This window comes from Euleptes europaea, chromosome 2 (genome assembly GCF_029931775.1).
Source record: "Euleptes europaea isolate rEulEur1 chromosome 2, rEulEur1.hap1, whole genome shotgun sequence".
NCBI lineage: Eukaryota > Metazoa > Chordata > Lepidosauria > Squamata > Sphaerodactylidae > Euleptes > Euleptes europaea.
The window spans coordinates 101,061,482-101,083,809 of NC_079313.1; the positions used below are offsets into that span (position 1 = coordinate 101,061,482).

Below are 22,328 nucleotides of genomic sequence, written 5' to 3' on the forward strand. Positions count from 1 at the left end.
CAACACTTCACCAGAAGGAAGAAAGATGAAATCCGGATCTCTTGATGCATGAAAGATGCACCAGTTTTCCTTCTTTGTTCCCTGCATTGGTCTTATTTATTAATCCATGAAATGTGGAATTGGATTCCCTTACCATGAGATTAGATTTGGGAAAGTGACCCTGGTACCAGAAGAAAAATTAAAATACTAGTAGCTTCACTTATTTGCAAAGGGCAAGGGCATAATAGAGCGAAAATGAGTGTGTCTGATTTTTCTGAGCATGGATTTTTTAAAAATATGTTCATTGGAAATATAGCAAATGGAGCTTTTGTGCTTTAAATTTAGTCTTATTTATGTAGATGGCATTTCTGCTCTTCTATGGCTTTAGCAAAATGTTTTAGAAAAATGCATTCAAATGGATTCTAGCTCTGGATTGTGTTTGTGTGGGAACTCTTATGATTAACTTTGCAATACTTTCAGTTTTCCCCCCTAAAAGGGACATTATTACCTTTTAAGAATTACAGTTAGATAAGTTGGTTCATGTGCCTGTGTTGTGATGGTAACAGCAGTTTGCAGGCTCCTGCAGCCAAGAAGCCTTCACTCCTACCCCCCCCCCCCACACACACACACAAGGGAGGGAGGGAGCACAGGAACAGAGCAGCCAGGCAGGTTTGGCCCATCACAAGCAAACCTCTGTTCATGCTGTCAGATTGCAGCCACATTCAGCCACAGAAGTAGTTTCAGAGATTACATTCATATTGTGTTCAGTTCTGTCTTTTATATAAAGGCACTCTAATTTGCCTCACTAGATCTCTATATATACTTCTGCTAGTTACATAACTGTTTCTGACCAGTAGTTTCCCAAGAATCCAATGCCAACCCATAATTTGATTTCCCCCTTTTCTAACTAGGATGAAGAAATGGGTGGTACTGAGGAGGCAAAGGAGCCCAGGGTAAGTGGGAGGATCCAGAGTTTTATTCTTTCACTTGTTCTTTCGTATAAACCTTTGATTTTAGAGTTCTTCTCAAGTCGCTATCATTTTAAAGTTAAAATATCTGAAAATAGCACATTTGAGTGACTGCCATTCCAAAAACACTTTAAGATGTGGTGGTCTTGTCCCTGAATCAAACTATATGTCTTCTCATCCTCTCTTCCACTTCCGTTATCATTGGTATTTGTTATACTACCACAAGTATGGCTAAGTACCCTTTCCTTATTTTTCCTTGGGCTGTAACAGCAAGAATATGGATTTGGCTTGTAATCAGTTTATTTCCAGTACTTGCTCTGTATAATGTTGGACAACAGCAAGAGAAAAGATGCTTAAAGCTGGGTTACTGTGCCTACAACCAGATATTTATTTCATCAGTTTGTATTCAAAAAAGAATTCAGTTTCAATCCAAATAACTTGTTCTATGACACCAACTAAAGCATGGGTTCTCAACAAGGGGAAAATCCCCCCCCCGTGGGGAATTTTAGGGTTCGCCGGGGGGGGGGGATTGGGACCACTATTCAGCAAAGTGTGATGTCCTGTAGATTATGTACGATCTGTAAAATTTAGTTTGTTTTTAATTTTGAGTTAGAGTGGGAAGCGGGGAATTATATTCTGAACAATGGTGAAAGGGGGGAATGGAGCAAAAAAGGTTGAGAACCACTGAACTAAAGGGTCCAATCTAAGTTGCTTGCTGCCATAAAGTTGCTTGGTATGCTGGGCTCACATGAGCAATTACCCCATTATTTTCTCTCCTGTGTGTAGAAAATAAAGCTGTAGGAAACTGTGTCTGCCCAAAGAAAATTTCCAAAAACATTCATGTGATGCCTTTTTTTAAAAAAAGGGCTAACTAAAATATTACAGAACAGCAAGATTTCCAATCCCTCAGGATTCTGTATGAGCCTGTATCTTACATACAACACCCCATAAAAGAATGAGAGTGGGGGGAGGGAAAATATTTGTACATGATGGGATAAACCCCTAGTACGTAGAGTCTAAAACAGAGTACAGAATGTGTTGTGGATTTAACTGACTTTGGTGGTGTTGGGTGCACCAAAGGCTGCTAGGAAAAAGAAACAACAAAAGGGCACACTGCCAATTAATCCAGTTAGCTGTGGTATCCACCTGGTCGTCTTTGGTGGTCTGTGTGATTTTTGTGGCTATCATAATGCTATGCCTAATGTAATGACAACCTGGATAGTCATAAACATTATGATATCCACAAAAAATCACATAGACCACCAAAGGCCAGTTGATTTAATTGACAGGATGGGCAAGTAAGGCGAAAGAATAAGCATACAAAGGAGGTAGAACAGCAGCATCAGAACAACACAAATGTACTTGCCATAAGTACTGAAAGAAGGAGATGGTTAAGGCTTGCCCATAATTTCGATAGGGTTTGTTCTTTAGGGCCTGTAACCAAGCCGTATAACAGAACTGCCACTAGAGGGAGTAGCATCTGTAGTCATCAAAGTCTGAAGCCACAAACTAATGCTACTGCGTGTGAGCAGCCTATAAAAAGAATTGGGATTTTTATTACATTTGGGTTTTGAGAAGTGGCTCCTGGAAAAACAAATTGCCCAGCTTTACATCTTCCAATCTGTGTTGCCAAAGTTGGCTGGTTGTTAGGATTAAGATAAAGGTAATAGCCCAAATATTCCTGTTTGAATGAACGCCGCATGGAATTACATATGCTATCAGAGGTGATGGGGAAAATGCTACAGATCTGACTTGCATCCATATGGGATGCAAACGATCTAATCTGAAGCAGTGTTGTTGTTTTTTAAATGCTTGCCTTGATCATTTGGTAACATGTGAATAGAGTTCAGTTTGTTGCAGAGGTGCTTTACTTTTTGTTCCCATATTGCATTTTAAGAGTCCCAACAGAATACAAATTTATTTAAGTTTAATGACTCAATTAAAATTATTGATCTGTTACAGCCCTAATTATTTTTGAAACACTGATAATGTTTTTCATTAGGCTTCAACTTTTTACCTGCTTGTTTCTGTAAGGGTAGCAACTACTTGATACAGGGTAGGTATTTGCAACACCAAAATGCTATAATTGTTAAATAGGAATTTCAGTGTAAGTGCCACTGGTAATCCTGTGAGAAGTATATCTCCATGTAAAGAATGGTGTTAAAAGTCCAAGAGACTATGAAGACCAGAATTTGAAGAAGGGTTGCATTTTTTTAGGATGGAGGGTTATAGTATTTTTACTTAGGTCTTCAATAGAATTGTATAATTACAAAGAACTTGAATAGCCAGAAGAAATTAACATATTAATGAATCCTGTATACCCAGCAGGGGGTGAATTTTTGCCCTTCATTGATCCCCCCAGGGGGTGTGAAGGAGTAGAAGGGGGTTTGCCCATTCAGAAGGTGGACAGGAAGCATTGTTCTCAATTTGTAGCCATCACATAGCCAAATGGCTATATGGTGGTGTCAGGAATCCTATTCAGAGTTTGGGGGTAGGAGAAGGCGACCTGTCCTTATTTGCATTTGTTTTCATGGTGTTAGGTATCTGGTATCACACAGCCAGCCATCTTCATGATGTCTGGGAAATTGTGAGCTCACATTAGGAAGGTGCCCCAGTTTTGTGTTGTTTTTTTAATGTTCTGGACCTGAGGATTGGATTAGAAGCAGTCCTGAACAGGAAAATAAGATTACATGGGGCTTTTCTGCATGGCTTCTCCCCCCCACCCCACGGATCTGTTCTGGATCCATTCTGCTTTGGTTTATCCCCTGATTTCCACACACATTTTTGTGCCTTTAGTTTTCACTTTTGAGTTATTTGTTTTCCCCTCAATTTTTTCCAGTTCTTTTGAGACCGATTTTACATCAGGGTTTTTCTGGAAGCCAATTTTGAGTCTGCTTTTTCCTTGTGCGTAATGCTTCTGTTGATTTTCTTTGTCCAGTCCACTCCCACCCACCTCCAGCCCACTGTTCAATGATTGGACTGTGGTGTTCAAAACACTCCCTCTCCACACCCCCACCCTAAAGTAGTGATTTCTTTTTCTTTTTTTAAAAAGCACTAAAATATCATATTTTTTTAAAAAGTAAGTCTCTAGGCTTTTCCCTCGCAGAGATATAAGGAAAAAGACATATCTCCACGAAGGGAGGGGCTAGAGACTTTTTAAAAATGAAAGCTGGGAATTCAGAGAACCTCCTAAGTGTATTGTTATAACAATCCAATAATATATCGATATTTTAGTGCCTTTAAAAAAAAGGAGGTGCTGTGATACCACCAATGATGACAGCGCACCCTCCTTGAAAATCCTCATTATTGAAGGCATGTGCGGAAGAAACATGGAGATGTTTGTGACTCCACAACTGTGATAATGCACAGGGAGGGCAGACATGCAGGAGAACTATGCCCAAACTGATGCCCAATCTGATTCCAGTGTTTGTGGATCAACTCCCAAGAAAATCAGGAGTAAGTTGAACATGCAGAAAAGAGCACAGAAGGGGCAAGTGATATAATTTGCCCTCCAGTCTATCTTTTGCCCCCCAAAATTCTTGGAAGGAGTAGGGGGTTGAACTTGATGGAATCCTGTAAGTCTCCAGAGTTTTCATGTAGAAAAAAAGTATTTCTTATAGAAAATGTCAGTGCTCTGAAGCAGCCTGTACTTTTTACCATTTTGTCTTTCACCTATAGGTAGCAGTGCTGGCCTAAAGGAGAGAGTCTTTTTATATCACTGTACCAGATCTCTCCCCTCCCCACCCATGGAGTTATGCCTGTAAGGGAACATATTCATGTGTCACAACTAATTATGAAAGAGTCTACATATACCTGGTACAGTCACTTTTTGAGTAATTGCTTAATAGAAGTATTAATAGCAGGAACATATAAATATAGGTATGCTAATATGAGCTATTTTTGGTTTGACTCTCAAGAAGTATTGAAAGCATTGTTCGTGTGTTCATTGCGTTTCCTAAAGTGATCTATCGTCCCTGTTTCCTGTGATGAGTATGTGACTTTTACTGCATTACCAAGCAATTTCCAGTTCAGTTCCAATATTGCATGGTTTCATCCCTATTACTATATTACCTTAACAGTTAATTGTTCATTTTATGATTATGAGAGGTCAGAATTAAGCAGGGTGATCACCTGATTTTTGACATATTTAAAATGCTGGGGGATCTTCTAATGGTTTGAGGAATCTAATGACATCTCAGTGCTAAGATTACAGCTTTTCAAACTGAATTACAAGCTTTGACAATATTAATATTTTAGGTTTGTAGAGTTCAGGTTTTTACAGAGGTGCTGTCCCTTCTGTTGCCATATTGCATTTTAACAGTCCCTCAGAATTCCCCCTTCCTCCCCACTACAACTCTGAATGCAGCGTTCCTTCTGACAATCTATCATCATATCTGCTTGCTTCCTTTCTTTACACTCAGAAATTGTACTGCTCTGTAAGATTTTACAAGCTGCCTGGTTAGATTTAGATCCGCCTTCAAGAGCTTTTTGTTTTTTGGGAAATGACTACCTAATATGGTGAGGTATGCCCTACTCAGAGGATACTGCATGTTGTTCTAGTGCAGTGGAGTTTGCTTGATAGTGGTGTTAGGTGAGCTTCTAGTAATGTTTAATGCTTTTAACTATTTCTGTAAATAGCACAGCTTGCTTTGCGCAGTTCCTTTTTTGGGAATCCATGGAGCAGTGTCTGGAAGAACATTTTCCATGTTGTGTTAGTTACTAGCACAGATGCAGTATTGCTCTGGGAAAGCTTTCATTCTGGCCTGTGTCCATAACAGTGTGGGAGGGCAAGCAATTTTTAGATGAGTGTGATAAAGTAAGACCCTTAATTATGCATAAAATGGTCACATGCTTTTGAAACACTGCCTTTATAATCAAAGAACCCTGTTGTAATCAAAGAGCACTCATAAGATGATTGCAGATCTTAGTAAACACAGCAGACTAGCAAGATGCAAGGGCATAAATGGCAGAAAATTCATTAAAAGCTGTTGATTTACAGTCATCTTGGTGAAACTCATTTATGTATTTCAGGGTTGTTTTTATGTTACGATCTACCAGGCCAGTCAAAATAGTTTCAGTACGTGACACTTACTGCTTTACTTTGCATTTGTGTATGTGAGTGTATCCAGTGTTTTGTCCAGCCTTAGGAACTTCCTGTGTTTTTCTGCTATGCTATTTTCAGTCATTCTGATGCAGGTTTGTAAATTGCTACATTTAAAGTTAAAATTAAAGCATAATGGCACATGGCTATTTCTGTTTAAAGCAGCTCTCATTTGAGGAATAGTAGGTGCTGTAAAAATTGTGTGCAAGTCCATAAGTATTTCATGTAAAATAGGATTGTTTTATATTCATTGCTTTCTATGCCTAAGTTATAACTAATAAACTCAGGTTTATTGCCATTGGATTCTTTCTCATTGGACTGAGTTCAGTTGGATGGGTTATGAAGTCCAAACAGAAAAAAATACAGAAAAGCCAGTATAATGGATATTTCCAGAAATAAGTGGTGGAAGCAGACTGGTCTTCTGTACCAAGAACATTGAAGCTGATGCACTGGAGTTAGCCTAATAGCCTTTGTGGCCCAGGAGATTCTCTGACAGTAGAAGCTACTGCAAGCTTCAGAGCACCATGAGCTGTAAGTTCTGATGGAGTCCAGCGTTGTTTGTTTCTGCCTGCAAACATGGAGGTGTTTAAGATGATGCCTTTGATGTCTTGGGAAAATGAACTCAATTGTGTTTGAGCAATGGAAAATGCAGAATGAGCATGGACCTTTGATATATGCTCTACAGATGGAATCACTATTCTCCCTTTTTTTGTAATTTGGGAAAAGAGAAATTTTGAGACACCATATTATAAGAAACTTCCAATTTTCTGAATAAGTACTGGGTTTCTCAAGGAATAAAACATATGAGAGCATTGTTCATGTCAGAGCATTGTTATTTTTCTGGCCTACAGTCCTAATATTTGCCTGTGATTAGCACGAACAATGGTTTTGTTGGCTCAACTCTAGTTCACATCCCAAGTGTTCAGTGAAACTGTGTGTGCCAGGGAGGCTTCTGACAGGGGAGAAAGGGGTCAGCGGGGAAATCACCAAACCCCCAGAAAACTTAGAGTTAACCCTGGTGCTGGAGCAGGTGAAAGCTAACAGGCAGCCAGGCAATCTTAGGAGTCTTAGGTGGGAGGGTAGGAAGAGGAGCCCTGTCATATGGGAGGATCAGGTGAGGTTACTGTCAGAGAGGGCAGTCTCAGCCAGGGGGTGCAGATAGCAAATAAAAAAAGGTTTCAGCAAGGCAGAAGGACGGGGAGAAAGCTGAGCAGGCTGTTATGTTTTGGGCGGAAGATTCTCTCTGTAAACTTAGTTAGCCTGTGAATTAAATACTGCTATAACTGTTGCAGCAAGTTTCTCCATAAGAGCATGGAGAAATGTCTACCCCCAGCCTTTTACAGCTCTCACCTCTCATACTGTGGTTCTGCAAAATCCTGCACATGGAGATGGTTGCAAGACTTACTTGGTCCTTTGTAAATGAAAGTAGCATGAAAATTATTTTCGCTTGGATAACTTGGTGTAGATGTAATCCTGGTGGTTACTGCAATCCTACTTCGCACCAAAGTGTTACAGGATGTTTCTATCAATGTAACTGTTATGTTTCTCTGGTTAAGGAGAACAAACCGTGGTTAAATGTTGTCTCTGTAGGGCATATTATGAGGAAATCTAGTGCGTCTACAGAAAGCTTTACAGATAAAATACTGAAAATTATATAGAGCTGGATCAGTTTATGAGAACAGCTTAGTACCTCAGCAGCTATAGGTGTTATCCATTTTTAAGACTAATCGCATTGTAAGTTTGTAGACATTCTTCAATTATTAGCTGATTTTCAAAAGAACCTGGTTCCCAGGGCGATCCATCATGTCAAGTCACAAATAGCCCTGTCAAAATTTATGCATCCATTGCTTGAGCAAGGATTATGCTTCTTGACATTCAACCTTTCAAATAAATTACTAGACCTCAAATTTTACTAATCTATCTGTGTGCTAAGACCTTGTGGTGTATCATTAGCTTTGGGGAGGGAGACACAACTTTTTGACGCTTCACCAAAGCCTGCCTAGTCACCACCTACAGGCAATTATTATTGTCCACAGCAACCAGATTGATGGAATTTATCAGCTTGATGTTGCTTTCCTCACAGTAATTTATTTCACACTGCTCTGGATTAACTGGGGGAAAATGTGATGTCCTGAATATGCTGCACAAATGAAAGGAGTGCATGAATCTGATAAAATAAGATAGCTGCCCCCTGGTCACATTACAAAATTATAAGTATCCCTTGTGAACAAAAGTCAATTTCTGCTGGCATCTTTCATAGTTCAAAATTGTCAGTCTCTTTGAGCCAAGAGGAGTTCCTTTTATATCAACCAATTAATAATATTGTAACTTTTTATGCATCAGGTGATTTGCAGAACCATGGTACATGTTTTCTGTTCGGTTAGATGCTTCTCTAAACACACACACGCGTATGTTTTGAACTCCTTTTAGTGGGAGCAAAGCCATTTTCAGAGTAGGGTAAACGAGCGTGCATCCAGGCAGTGCCCAGGCAGTGCATCCAGGCAGAGCCACAGTTTATTTAAAAAAAAACCAAGTTGCTACTAGTATGGGCAGCAGCACTGAGCTAGAGGATTCCTTTCACGACTGGAAGGGCAGCACCCCTACATTCAGGCTGGAATATTGCTCCTGACTAGGGTTGCCAGGCCGTGGCAGAAATGATGTCATGTGACACTTCAGTAGCACTTCCAGGTCAATACCAGGATGTCACACAGTGCATTGGGCAATGCTATGGACTTCCCCTGAAACTCTATGGTAATAAAAGGAAATTCTGGAGCATTGCCTGATGCATTGACATCATTATCTGGGTTTTCACCTGGAAGTGATGCCAGTGTGTTGCTTAATGTCATTTCTGTCCCCCACATTTCTGCCTCCGGGCTGGCCAAAATGCAAGGGTAGGTGGGTAGGAGGGAACCAGGTAGTTACCTGTCCAAAGTAGGCAAATGGTAAACCTGCTCCTAACCTTCAGAGTATGGGCTGGGTAAAAGGAGAATGGGGAAGAAACTTCAAAATGCAGAGCAGATCTCCCTCTCCTCCTTCCCTGCCACATCTTCCTCCCCACTCTAGGCTATGACCCGCAGGCTAAGAGCCAAAGGACAATAGCTCTGTGGCTCTTAACTTTCGGCTCACACTTCTGGGCACACTCAGGCTTTAAATTAGATCTCAGAAGCTAAGCAGGGTTGACCCTCGTTAGTATTTGGATGGGAGACCCCCAAGGAAGTCCAGGGTCACTACGCAGAGGCAGGCAATGGCAAACCACCTCTGAGCATCTTTTGCCTTGAAAACCCCGTGGCGTTGCTAGAGGTCAAGTGCTATGATGGCACTTTCTGCCACCAGCAAGGAGAGCCATGTTCTTCAGCTGCTGCTAGCCAGCTTGGAGGTTCTACCTTACTTGTTCCCTTGCCAGCATGAATGTATGTTAAGGGGGGGAAATTGGTACCAGCTCACTAAACTGACCCACTTGCGCTCTACATTGTACACTTGGGAAAAAGGGGGAGGGATATATACCACCATGCTTCTATGGTTGAGGTTAAAAAGCATGTCTTCCTTGTCTGTACTTTAATTTAGCCTATCTGTTCCGGCTGGAATGCCAATTTTTACCAGGCATCTACCTGCCCTGCCCTTATTTATTTAAAGATAGCAACAGCATAATGTAGTGATAAAGCAGCATTAATTTTTTTGTGCAGCTAAAATGTCACCTACATTTTAGGACTGTTTCTCCATTCTCCCTGAGTTACACTTTTTTTGTTTGTTTTTGTTCACTGCAGATGGCTGTGTTGAGCAGGAGGCTTACACAAGCTATTTCATTTTGAAAATCCTTTTGTGCGTCATCCATACTAACAGGGCTGAGGCATTTGTTTTATGCTCTTATGTTCTGGAAAGTCCCTGATAGTGAATTTTGCTTCCAGTTATTAAGTCAGTTCCCTTTTAGGTCTCTTGCTAATATGCGTGCTTGATTCCTTCATTGGGATTTGTGCTGGAAGAGCAAGAAAATACAATTAGCACTGCCTATAGTCTGACCATTAGTGAGTCAGATATTATCAGATGTATTGTACAGTTAAAAATTCTGCATATAGAATGGTAGAAGAGTATGGTGAACCTGATTCGCTTTCATTCATGAAGCAGGTATATTTGAAGCTTTAAATATGTTTAAACTGCCACTTAAAAAGAAAGAAAGAAAATACTTTAGTGAGACTTGGTGAGGCATGGGCTGTGTAGGGAGAGTAGAAATGATAGAACAGTATCTGCAGTTGATATATTTATATGTACATAGTTAAGAACATAAGAAAAGCCCTGCTGGATCAGACCAAGGCCCATCAAGTCCAGCAGTCTGTTCACACAGTGGCCAACCAGGTGCCTCTAGGAAGCCCACAAACAAGGCGAGTGCAGCAGCACCATCCTGCCAGTGTTCCACAGTACCTAAGATAATAGGCATGCTCCTCTGATCCTGGAGAGAATAGGTATGCATCATGAATAGTATCCGTTTTAACTAGTAGCCATGAATGCCCCTTTCTTCCATGAACATGTCCACTCCCCTCTTAAAACCTTCCAAGTTAATGATTGGGGAACTGAAATTCAGTTTTAGAGTGTTGTTTTAATGTATAAAAACTAATGTTTCTCGCTCTGGGAGAGGAGGCCATCTTCAGAGTGGGTGTTTCCTCTTCCTCTTGTTCCGGGAGGCAGGACCTAAAAATTTTTAACTGCCTATCCCTGGAGGGAACGCCCCCCGCTCTATTCAGTCCAGTCTTGTTCCTGCCTCGCTCCGGGAGAGCAGTGTATTCACAGCTCTCTTCTCCGAGCTATAGAACAACTTATTTTTCCTACCCTTTTCTTGTTCCTATCCTACCTTAGTCTATCAAAAAAAAAACAAACAAACAAAAAAAAAACCCTTCTATCCTCTATTTTTACTCTGTCTCTAATCTGTCTTCTGAGGCAGGGCAGGGTAAGAGTTTTTTCCTTCCCGCCAAAACAAAATGGCGACCGACCGTCCCGATAATTTTATTTCTGAGGGGGACTTGGACCCGGGCCTACTCCAGGCTATGCCAGACGCTCGGGATCCGCCTTTAAACAATCACCCCGGTGATTTCAAAGGCAAAGCAAAGAAGGCGACGAGCAAACGTAAGAGGGGCTCCTCTCGGCAGGGAAGCGCTAAACGCCTCCTGTCTGCCGCTCGCGCCTGCTTATCGACCGCGGGTAACCCCGCTAAAGGCGAGCCCTCAGCCTCCGGAACCGGGAACGGCCGGGGAAATACAGCGGTTTCGGCCGCTATCCCCTCTACGAGCGCACAACCCATGGATCTGGCCGTAGGCGTCTCGCCTCTGCAAATTCCCGGTCCGAGTTCGCCTGATGCTGGTAATGTACTCCCCCCTCCCCTTCCCTCCCAGTCGGCCGCGGGCGAAATTGCCCTCCTCAGAGTGGAGCTAGCGTCTTTAATTAAGGACGCATTCACGGAGGGTCTAAGAGCTGTGCAGCTCTCCTCCCCAGCTCCTTCACTTACCGGCTTGCAAGAACCCAGTCGGGACCTCCACGCTCCCCGGGGGAATGATCAATCGGGCGGGGGACAACAGACTGGCCCACATTCTTTGCAGGGGAAAGGCGGTTGGCCTACTAAGGCAGCCTTAAAGGCTACCTCTTCTTCTCAGCCCCAATTAGCAAGGCAAGAGACATCGCCATTCTCCTCTGATAACGAAGCCTCTGATAGAGAGGAGGGCGAGTTCTGCTCTGAAGGAGAAGACCCTTCCCCCAAACAAACAAAACAAACTAGACTTTTTGAGGCTGAAGAATTTCAGCCATTTTTAACAAAGGTCTTGGCTGCATTAGATCTTTCTGATGATCCTGCACCTTCTCAAGAGAAAAAGAAAGGGGCAAAAGAGTTCTTTCACTCCTATACTATTACTGATAAGGTGGTACCTGTACCTGATTATTTCTTGTCTTTGTTAAAAGGGGAATGGGATAAGCCCATGGGGGGAAAACAGTTCACTCAGACTACCAAGAAACTATATAACATAGCTAGTAATGCTGCTGATCTGTTAAAGATCCCCCTAGTGGAAAGCCCCATCACTGCACTACATACCTCTGACACAGTTACTGAGGAAGGCTTAGTGTCCATAAAGGACCCTGCAGACAGAAAGACGGAACTGGCATGTAAAAAAGCCCACGAAGCCTCAGCATTAGCCATCAACTCCTCCATCACATCCGCCTTGGTGTCCAGAGCGGCTATTGTCTGGACCAGAAAGCTAGCTAAATTGATTCCAGAAGAAGATAGAAGCGCTATGGAAGGAGTTTCTAGAATTCTTAAGGCAGTCTCCTTCCTGGCTGACTCTACACTGGATACCATGTGTTTCTCAGCTCGGGCCCTAGCTACCGCAACAGCTGCCAGGCGGGCACTCTGGCTACGCCCATGGCAAACTGAACATAGGTCTAAAGCAGTTTTAATGGGGTATCCCTACGAGGGAAAGAAATTATTTGGGGAGAAGTTGGAAGGCATATTAGTGGAATCAAAGGATAAAAAGAAATACTTGCCCAGAAGCCTTCGTAAGGACTCTAAGGTGAACTCTAACCCTACCTCCTTTCGTCCCTACCATCCATACTCACGTTACAGACCAGAACAGAAAAGAGGCCAATGGAATTACGGAAGGGGATCCTTTCGTAGGGGAGGGCGATTTCCTAAAAATTCCTCCAGATCCCAGAATTTCCAAGGTGACAGAGGCGACAAGCCCTTTCGTCAACCAAGACAGTGACGCCAGACAACAACCAGTGGGGGGCAGACTCAGCCTCTTTCACAACCAATGGTCAACTATCCACACAGACCATTGGGTGTTACAAACTGTCATCTACGGCTATCGAATTCAATTCTGCAAAAGACCACGAGATCGTCTAGTAGTGTCTCCTGTTTCTCGCCAACCAGACAAGAAGCTCAGAACCTTGGCTGCCATCCAACATCTATTGGAGATAAAGGCCATAGAATATGTGGTCCCCTCGGAACAATCGTCGGGCATATATTCCGTCTTCTTTACTGTGCCAAAAAGAGACGGGGGATGGCGGGCCATCCTCGATCTGAAATACCTCAACAAACATGTCACTTACCGACGCTTCAGGATGGAGACTCTTCACTCCATAGCAGAGGCCTTAAGACCAGGAGACTTCTTGACCTCCGTGGACTTAACCGAGGCCTACCTTCACATATCCATTCACCCAGATCACCGACGCTTCCTCAGGTTCCTACACAACGGTCATCACTTACAATTCAGAGCTCTCCCATTCGGTCTAGGTTCAGCCCCACGGGTCTTCACCAAGGTCCTGGTGACCTTGGTAGCCCTAGCGCGTCAGGAAGGCGTAAGGATCCACCCATACCTCGACGACATTCTGATTTGTTCGTCGTCCAGGGCACAAAGCATCCAACACACAGACATCGTGCTCAAGCTGTTAGACGACCACGGCTTTCTAATCAACCTGAAGAAAAGCCATCTTACTCCCACTCAACATCTTCGCCATCTAGGGGTGTACATCAACACCATCGACAACTCTCTGGTTCTTCCACCCGACAAGATCCGCAAGATTTGCAATCTTGCGAAGAAAACTATGAAAGCTTCCACAGTCCGCCTCATGACCATGGCAAAGTTGCAGGGCCTAATGATCTCATGCATTCCGGCTGTTCAATGGGCGCGACTGCACTCCAGACCTCTCCAGTGGTTTCTCAAGTCTTATCAGAAGGATATCCTGATAAAGAAAAACAAGTCTATCTTCCTCTCTGCCACGACAAGACGCAGCCTCAAGTGGTGGACCATACCTCACAACCTCCAGAAAGGGGTCCACTACATACGACAAACGCCGTTGCAGCTATTCACGGACGCATCTCTATCAGGCTGGGGTGCCACCCTCCAGGGTCAACCAGCACAGGGCTCATGGTCACCTCAGGAAAGGCGAATGAACATCAACGCCCTAGAGATCCGTGCAATTTATCATGCCCTCCTGCACTTCAAACATCAACTGACCGGGTCAGACCTACTGGTGAGAACGGACAATGTCTCCGCCAAAGCTCACCTGAACAAACAGGGGGGCTCCCGGTCCTCCATTCTACACAAGGAGGCCCTAAAAATCCTGTCCTGGGCGGAGACAAATCTCTACTCCATCTCAGCGGAGCACATTCAGGGAGTCCTCAACGTCGACGCAGATTGGCTCAGCAGACAAGAACTCAGCGAGGCCGAGTGGAGCCTGAACAAGGACGTTTTTCATCTTCTGATAACACATTGCGGCATGCCCTTAGTAGATCTCTTTGCATCGAGCAAGAATCATCAACTTCCAAGGTATTTCTCCAGGTACATCCAAGTGGGAGCAGAGCAGACGGATGCCCTCACAGCACCCTGGCCATCGGGTCTTCTTTATGCCTTCCCTCCTTTCCCTCTTCTTCCCAGAGTCCTCAGACGAATCAACCTCCTTCAAGCCACAGTCATTCTGGTAACACCTTACTGGCCGCGTCGCCCTTGGTTTCCATCTCTGATAGAGATGTCCATCGCCAAACCTTGGACGCTTCCACTTCGACCAGATCTCCTCCACCAGGGCCCGATCCTTCACCCAGAACCAGGCTGGTACAGACTGACCGCCTGGGTATTGAGAGGAGTCGCCTGCTGAAGTTGGGTTATGACACAGACATAGCAGAAACCATTCTTGCTGCCCGAAGGCCTTCTACAAAACGGATATATAATACCACGTGGAAGGCCTTTGTGAGGTGGTGTCAAAGAAAACAGCTTAATCCAATCAAACCCACCATATCCAACATCCTGACCTTCCTACAGGATGGACGACAACAGAGTCTAGCTCCAGCAACTCTGCGTCGTCAACTAGCGGCGATTGCTACCATTGTCCCAACAATATCAGGTTATCCACTGACCAAACATCCCCATATTAAAGCCTTTCTGAGGGGACTTACTCTACTCTCACCTCCAGCTAAGCACAGATTTCCTACCTGGAGTTTACATACTGTTCTAACAGCCCTTACTCAACATCCATTTGAACCCTTAAGGAACATCTCATTAAATCTGTTAAGGATGAAAACTCTATTTTTGACAGCTGTAACATCAGCTAGAAGAGTTTCTGAGCTGGGGGCCCTATCGGTTAGGCCAGGTCTTTTCACATTTCACAAGGACAAGGTAGTCCTTGTTCCTGACCCTTCCTTTATACCGAAGGTCAACTCCCGATTTCATAGGGACCAGGAAATCGTTCTACCCTCATTCTGTCCAAAACCAAAAACCCCAAGGGAAAGAACCTGGCATACCCTAGATCTTAGAAGGGCTCTTCATACATACATTGACCGGACTAAACACCTAAGAGTGTCAGACGCTCTCTTTATCAACCTGACAGCCCCAAACAAGGGCAAGTCCATGTCCCGTGCATCCATTAGTCGTACAATTACTAACTGCATCACTCAGGCTTACAAATCAGCAAAGATTACTGTTCCCTCAGGTCTGACAGCACACTCTGTTAGGAGTGCGGCCACATCAGCGGCTTTTAATCGCAGAGCTCCTATTGAGGAGATTTGCAAAGCCGCAACGTGGTCTTCAATTTCCACTTTTGTGAGGCATTATAAACTTAATATTTATGCCTCAGCTGACGCCTCATTTGGAAGGCGTGTTCTTCAGAGCATTCTCCATGACGTCTGATCCCACCCGGGCAGGGACAGCTCTTTTAAGTCCCACTCTGAAGATGGCCTCCTCTCCCAGAGCGAGAAAGAGCCTTGGCTACTCACCGTGAAGGCTTCTTCTGCTCTGGGATACGGAGGCCATCTTGCCCGCCCAGACGTCTAAATATTTTTGGAAGATGGCACACAATTGACAATAATCACTCTCAACACAAGTTTTTTCAGGTTGGGTTGCAAGTTCTTTATTAGTATTGTTATAGTTAAGATTACAAGTTTAAACTTATCCACAGCATTTGTTGTTAGCTCTCTTCTTTTTTGCTATAACTTCCATTTCTTCTCTGTATAATGGTGACACTCCTTGCTCGGAAAGTCTTGGACTGAATAGAGCGGGGGGCGTTCCCTCCAGGGATAGGCAGTTAAAAATTTTTAGGTCCTGCCTCCCGGAACAAGAGGAAGAGGAAACACCCACTCTGAAGATGGCCTCCGTATCCCAGAGCAGAAGAAGCCTTCACGGTGAGTAGCCAAGGCTCTTTTTATACTAGCCAGCTCTCTTTAATGAAGGCCATGGTATTCAGGAACCTCTGCCCTCAGTTGCCATGCCTTGACAAGAGGGTAGAATTGCAGACTTTAGCAGAAACATCTAGGCTGTAACCTGTGGGTTTGAGGGGGGGGGAACCTGTGGGGTTTAATATCTACACAGAGCCTCCTGAATCCACCAACATGCTGGTTATTGGATACAGTCTACTGTGTAGCCTATGCAATCTTCTTTTCCCTTATTTCAGACCCCAAGGAGAGGGAGAGGTGATGCAATCTCCTCTTGTAAGGGCTTTCACATTGTGCACACAAACATATTAAATATCTTTTTGTCAAAGTCAGGCTTCAGGTGGCTAGACCTACTCCACAATCTGAACAGAAGTAACCAGCAAGAGAGGGATGCCTGCTTGGGTTTTACAGGTGTCTTCCACGGGTGTGCCATAGCCTACTGCGTGGTAACATGCCTTGCTTGGTTGAAGTTAAGTTATAACAGGGAAGTTAGGGCTTGATTCTAAACTGTTGTTCCTCTCTGTTGGACTAGTGTACATCAGTTGCTAATATGACTTTAAATTGTAGATTTTTTTAATACTCTGTGTTCTTAAAGGCAGGGCATGCATTTTGTTTTGGCTTGGCCATGGTGCAGGATAGAATGAATTCCATATGTGTGCTGCTCTTAAGAACTTCCTGAGGATGCTGGTAGTACCTAATCAGATCCATAAGAATCTTTTTTTACATATTGATGCTTCTGCAGCCAGTCCTCTTTGATGAGGAGCTGTACAGTACCTGTTGATACTCAAACACATTTTTGTTAATTTGGTGGTCGCATATATATGAAATTGTACCTTACCTCAACCTTTGCTGTAACTTTCTGCCCTCCTCTTTCTTAGACTTCCCAACTGGGTGTTGTTGTATGACAGAATTCTCATCACTTAACAAGTTAATATAGATAACTAGCTTACCAAGTGTTTACAGATACCCCTTGGATAATCATCACACTCATTGTTGGAGGCAAATACCGTGACAGGTGGTTATTGCTACTTATGGGAGTGTCTGGTAAGCTGTAGCATTTTCACTCCATATATTCTAAATAGCACCTGTGTGTGTGTGTAAAGTGCCGTCAAGTCACAGCCGACTTATGGCGACCCCTTTTGGGGTTTTCATGGCAAGAGACTAACAGAGGTGGTTTGCCAGTGCCTTCCTCTGCACAGCAACCCTGGACTTCCTTGGTGGTCTCCCATCCAAATGCTAGCTTGGGCCATCCAGGTCAGGGCAAATAGCACCTGGAACCAACCAATACATAGAATCACGTAAACTGAAATTCTGCTGTTTTTATGAACTTCTGAATGTTTATTGAAGCAGCATTAAAAATTTGTCATCATGTTGGACAGAAGGGCAACCCACTCCTAAGGTTAACTGATACGTACTTTGTCAAGGATGGTCTTCCAAACTGAGAATATTTTGCTGGTTCTGTATGCTCAGTGATATGGGATCGCAACACAAATGCTTTGTCACAAATGAATAAAAAGATTCTCACTGTGGGGGACAACGGTATGTTGGGGGTGCACATTACAGCAGAACACTGTCCTTCAGTGTTACTCCTCTGAAGATGCCTGCCACAGCTGCTGGCGAAACGTCAGGAAAGTAAATACCAAGACCACGGTTACACAGCCCGGATAACCTACAAGAACCAATGAACTCTGACCGTGAAAGCCTTCGACAATATCACAAACCTAACTTTCCCGATAATGGATATAATTGTTCTACATGAATAACATGCTTTTGATGTGATTTTTTTCCCTTTTCAAAAGGCACTTCTGGCACTGTAGAAAGGTTCATGTTCATACTGCCGTGTCTTTCAGCCGTATGAATAAGAGAAACACAGTCTAGGAGTTTGTCTTCCAAGTTTTTCACCTGCAGGAAATAACTTTATATTCCAGATTTTCTTCTCGGTGGTCATATGTAGTACAACATTTATTCTTGGGTATTTTCAGCATCTGCAGTCGTGGTCTTGTATTGTAATTTACATAACTGGGGAATGTATCCACTTTTCCAGTCCTTTCTTCAAACTGATAATTGTTTGTAATACATGTACATTCTGTTCTCTTTCAGCCACTCATATTTAAGTGAAACTGTCTGTTCCTAAAAGTTGCTTTATTAAAGTGTGCTGAAAGTTCTGCACATGCCAAGTACCTGGTCTGTGGGGGATGAATGAAAGTATGTTCCTATTGTTACTGTGTTTTGTTTTTCTTTCCAGCTTTATGGATAAACTGAGTGAGAGCTATGGTCTGACGATAAATTTTGGAAATGCATGGCAAGTTAGCTTCATAGCTTGCCAAAAGACTGACTTTTCTTCAAATTATTCATGGATACTGTGCACGAGTTACAGATGGATTGCTTTGGTTTTAATTATTGCAAGGAGTTTTCTACAGTGATATTTCTAAGACCTCAGAACTTGGTGATCTGTGATGATAGATCATTGCTTAGTAACTGCAGGCAAAATCTTTGTCTTTGTTAAATGGGAAATTGCTGCAGTACTTTTTTATCATGTTTAGAACACAGCCTAGTGGCAGCCCACCCAAAATTCTATCAAGTGTTTGCTTACAGAGCATAATCTTTCCATCATGAAACAGAAAATAGATTTTCAAAGGTATTGCAATCATCCAGAATTCTCCTTATAAATGAAAATTTATTGAGATTGGGCTGCTGTGTAAAGTGACTAAAGCATTTTTATTGAAGATTTCTGTAGTTCACAACTAAACTACCCTTATTTTATATCTTGAAGGGCTTGGTGTCTGCATAAAACTTTGCCTGTTCTGACAAACAAAGAGATGTCCCAGTTAAAAATGGATTTGCTTTGGGACTTTCATGATTTGGAATGTTAAAATACTAACATAAGCTTCCTTATTGATCTCAAAAAGTTGGGGGAGGGCACGTACCACAAATGTGGAACTATTCTCTGGAGCTAGCATAATCTAGAAGAAGTGAAGGGATGGCCTCCTTGCACATAACATTGAGAATAACTTTAAATGATATAACAGAAGTGTATTTCTAATTAGGAACTTCTTATCAGTTCTGTTGCTAGTTTCCGGTAATACCGTGTATTATGTAAAATGTAATATACACAACACAACACAAGCCTTTATTGGCATATAAAAGGAAGAACATACATTTGGGTAAACTGAGTACAAATAAATAAAATTGGATAAAACCATCCCAAATCAGCCATTAAGAAAAGCTACACACCATTCATGATACCTGATTGCTAGCTGTAAGAACCTTGGCACTGATTCAGTTATTTTTGGGTTTTATGTGGTCAAGATAGGATGTCCTTTATTTCACCAGAGAGCCATTCCCTGTTTACGAACAATGGGTTCAATGAATTGGGATCGGCTACAACCATAAAAGTGACAATTGAAAAGGACATGCACAAGGGATTCAATTTCACCGTTCCCTCAGGGGGAAACTCTGTCCGCAAATGGGATTTTATTAAATCTTCCATATAGCAAGGGGGAGGGTAGTGCATTTAGCCTTGCAAGCATATATGCTCTACGCTGTTGTGGTGTAGTTACACACATAAAATATAGTGCTATATGTTGTCTATTTAGTCAAGGCTCCCAACTCAAGGGGGAACATCTACTACTTGTATGGCTTCTAAGTTCCTGCATTTCTAAAAGTGTAATACAAGAACCCCTGTAAGGAATATAATACATGTACAAAAATGATGCAGGCTTGGATCCAGGCTAAATTGGCAATTTCCAGCAATTTCCCTTCTCTCCATGATAAGGGGAATTGCCTTAGGATAAATTTGCGACCACCCCTTTACAGTTATGAAACAGAACTCTGAAAAGAAAATTTGGATTGGTGGGGGAACTGTACTAGTCATAAGAACAGCTCTGCTGTATCAGACCAGTGATCCATCTTGGCCAACATCCTGTTCTCACACAGTGGCCAGCCAGCTACTCTGGAGAGCCAACAACAGGGCATAGAGGCCAAGGCCTTCCCCTGATGTTGCCTTCTGGCACTGGTATTCAGAGGTTTACTGTCTCTGAGTATGGAGGTTCCTCTTAGTCGCCGTGGCTAGTAGCTGTTGATAGAACTATCCTCCATGAATATCCAATCCCCTTTTAAAGCTGGCTGTGTGTTTGGCCATTGCTACATCCTCTGGCAACTAATTCTACATTTTAATCACTCATTGAGTAAAGAGATATTTCCTTTTGTCCATCCTGAATTTACTGCCTATCAACATCATGGGATGCCCTTGAGTTCTAGTATTTTGGGAGAGGGAGAAAAAGTTCTCTTTATACACTCTACCCTGTCCGCAAGTTTATAAATCTCTGTGTCCCCCCCCCCCCTTAGTTATCTCTTTTAAAAACTGAATAGTCTCAACTCTTCAGCCTTTCCTCATAGGAAAGGTGCTCCAACCCCTTAATCATCTTGGTGACCCCTTTTTCCAGTTCTGCAATGTTCTTTTTGAGATACAGTGACCAGAACTGCATACAGTATTCCAAATGTGGTGATGCCATAGATCTTGGCTGTTTTATTTATAGTCCTAATAATCCCCAGCATAGAGTTCACCTTTTTCACTGCTGTGGCACTTGGTTGACATTTTCATTGAGCTAACCACTACGACCCCAAGGTCTCTTTCCCTCTCAGTCTTAGCAAGTTCAGACCCCATTAGCACGGGATGTTTTGTTCCAATGTCAACTCATTTTGAACCAGACCTTTCTTGAACTGCTGGAACTTTGTTGGTTTTTAATTGACCGATGCATTGTGACCTAAAACTGAATTCTGCTTTGTGGCTTAATGTGTCATAAATTGTTCCACTGATTATAGCTGTATGTTGTCTTGAAATGCAGAGCCTTCCTCTCACACCCACACCCCACCCCAGCTTCTTCTAGCAGAGTCTAGCCACTGCTGATTATGAATCACTTCATTGTTCTCGGTGTATTGACATAATGTTGGGAAACAGAAATAAGTGCAGAATTCAGAGATCATTAACTGCACTTTAATATTAAGCTGAGCTACCTTCAAGGTTTTTTTGTTGCTATACCACTTTCTTTGTTGTCCAGATCCAAGGTAGGCTATTTTGAATTGTTCTTTATGGCTTGGAAACACAAACAGTCATGGATGAAAAACCAGAAATGGAAGAGATTTTAAAGTCAAGTTATTTGGGGATATGGTATAACCTACATTTCCAGCCTGTAAAGACCTCCCTTCCATTTTAAGGTACTTAATTGCTACTGAGGAAATTGGTTCAGTTGACAATTTCCCCTTGGGATTAATCTATGTTAGTAGTTTTATTATGGGTCTGTGCTGTGTTGAAGTTAATGTCATATACAGCTATATACTCCACACAAAAATTAGCAGTTGGTGCAAGAATGACGGGAAGCTGTTGACTTGGTTCAGTTGTACTACTTCAAGGGACAAATCTTCCTATTGCAAAACAGTGTTATACAAAAATACATGCAGGCTGGCATTATAATATACCAGCTAAGTTGGTATAAACCTTTCCTTCCTTCTGTCCTAAGCTACTGCTAACCATAGTGTAGCATTACATCTGCAGTAAATAACAGTATCCACTGTTAGAATTAGATTTGCAATCTCACGTTAAAGCTAATCTTAATTAGGATGAATTTGGGGTACAAAACATGATACACAAAAATTTGGTGCAGAAATTTCTACACAAGAAATAGAGCAGAGGGGAGCTTTTGAGTCTGTGTGTGTGACAGGCTCCTGGGCTTCTAAAAATGGTTAAGGCAATAGCCCGCAATGTAGCAAACAGCACCAGTGCGTTCCCTGTCACCGACTTGTTTCCTCCCTGCCCTGTTCCCTGGCTTCTTTCATTTTTTACCTTCCTTATTCCTTCAAGTTCCCTTCTTTTTATTCTCCTTTGCCCAGTTCATGCTCCCTCCATTTACTATTTCTTTTGTCAGCTTTCGCATATCTTTCCTCCCTGTTTCTCTCTTTGAGTCTGTGCTAACTTTGAGGTATACTTAAGGAGACGGATGGATGGGAAAGGTCATGCTTGTGATGACGGGATTGGTGGAAGAGGGGCAGGGCTCCAGCCGCCTCCCACAAAATTCAGGCTAGTAAGCGCAGCTTAAAGTGTATC

At 42.7% G+C, this 22,328-nt stretch overlaps 1 protein-coding gene across 5 annotated transcripts in view; it reads left to right on the plus strand.

The window, feature by feature from the left end:
- PPP1R12B (protein phosphatase 1 regulatory subunit 12B) overlaps window positions 1-22,328 on the plus strand; it is a 144,591-nt gene that overhangs the window by 70,614 nt on the left and 51,649 nt on the right. For all 5 annotated transcript variants that reach the window (XM_056845088.1, XM_056845086.1, XM_056845087.1 and 2 more), the window contains one exon: window positions 891-932. In XM_056845088.1, the coding sequence (XP_056701066.1) occupies window positions 891-932 (42 nt within the window). The remainder of the gene's footprint in view (window positions 1-890; window positions 933-22,328) is intronic.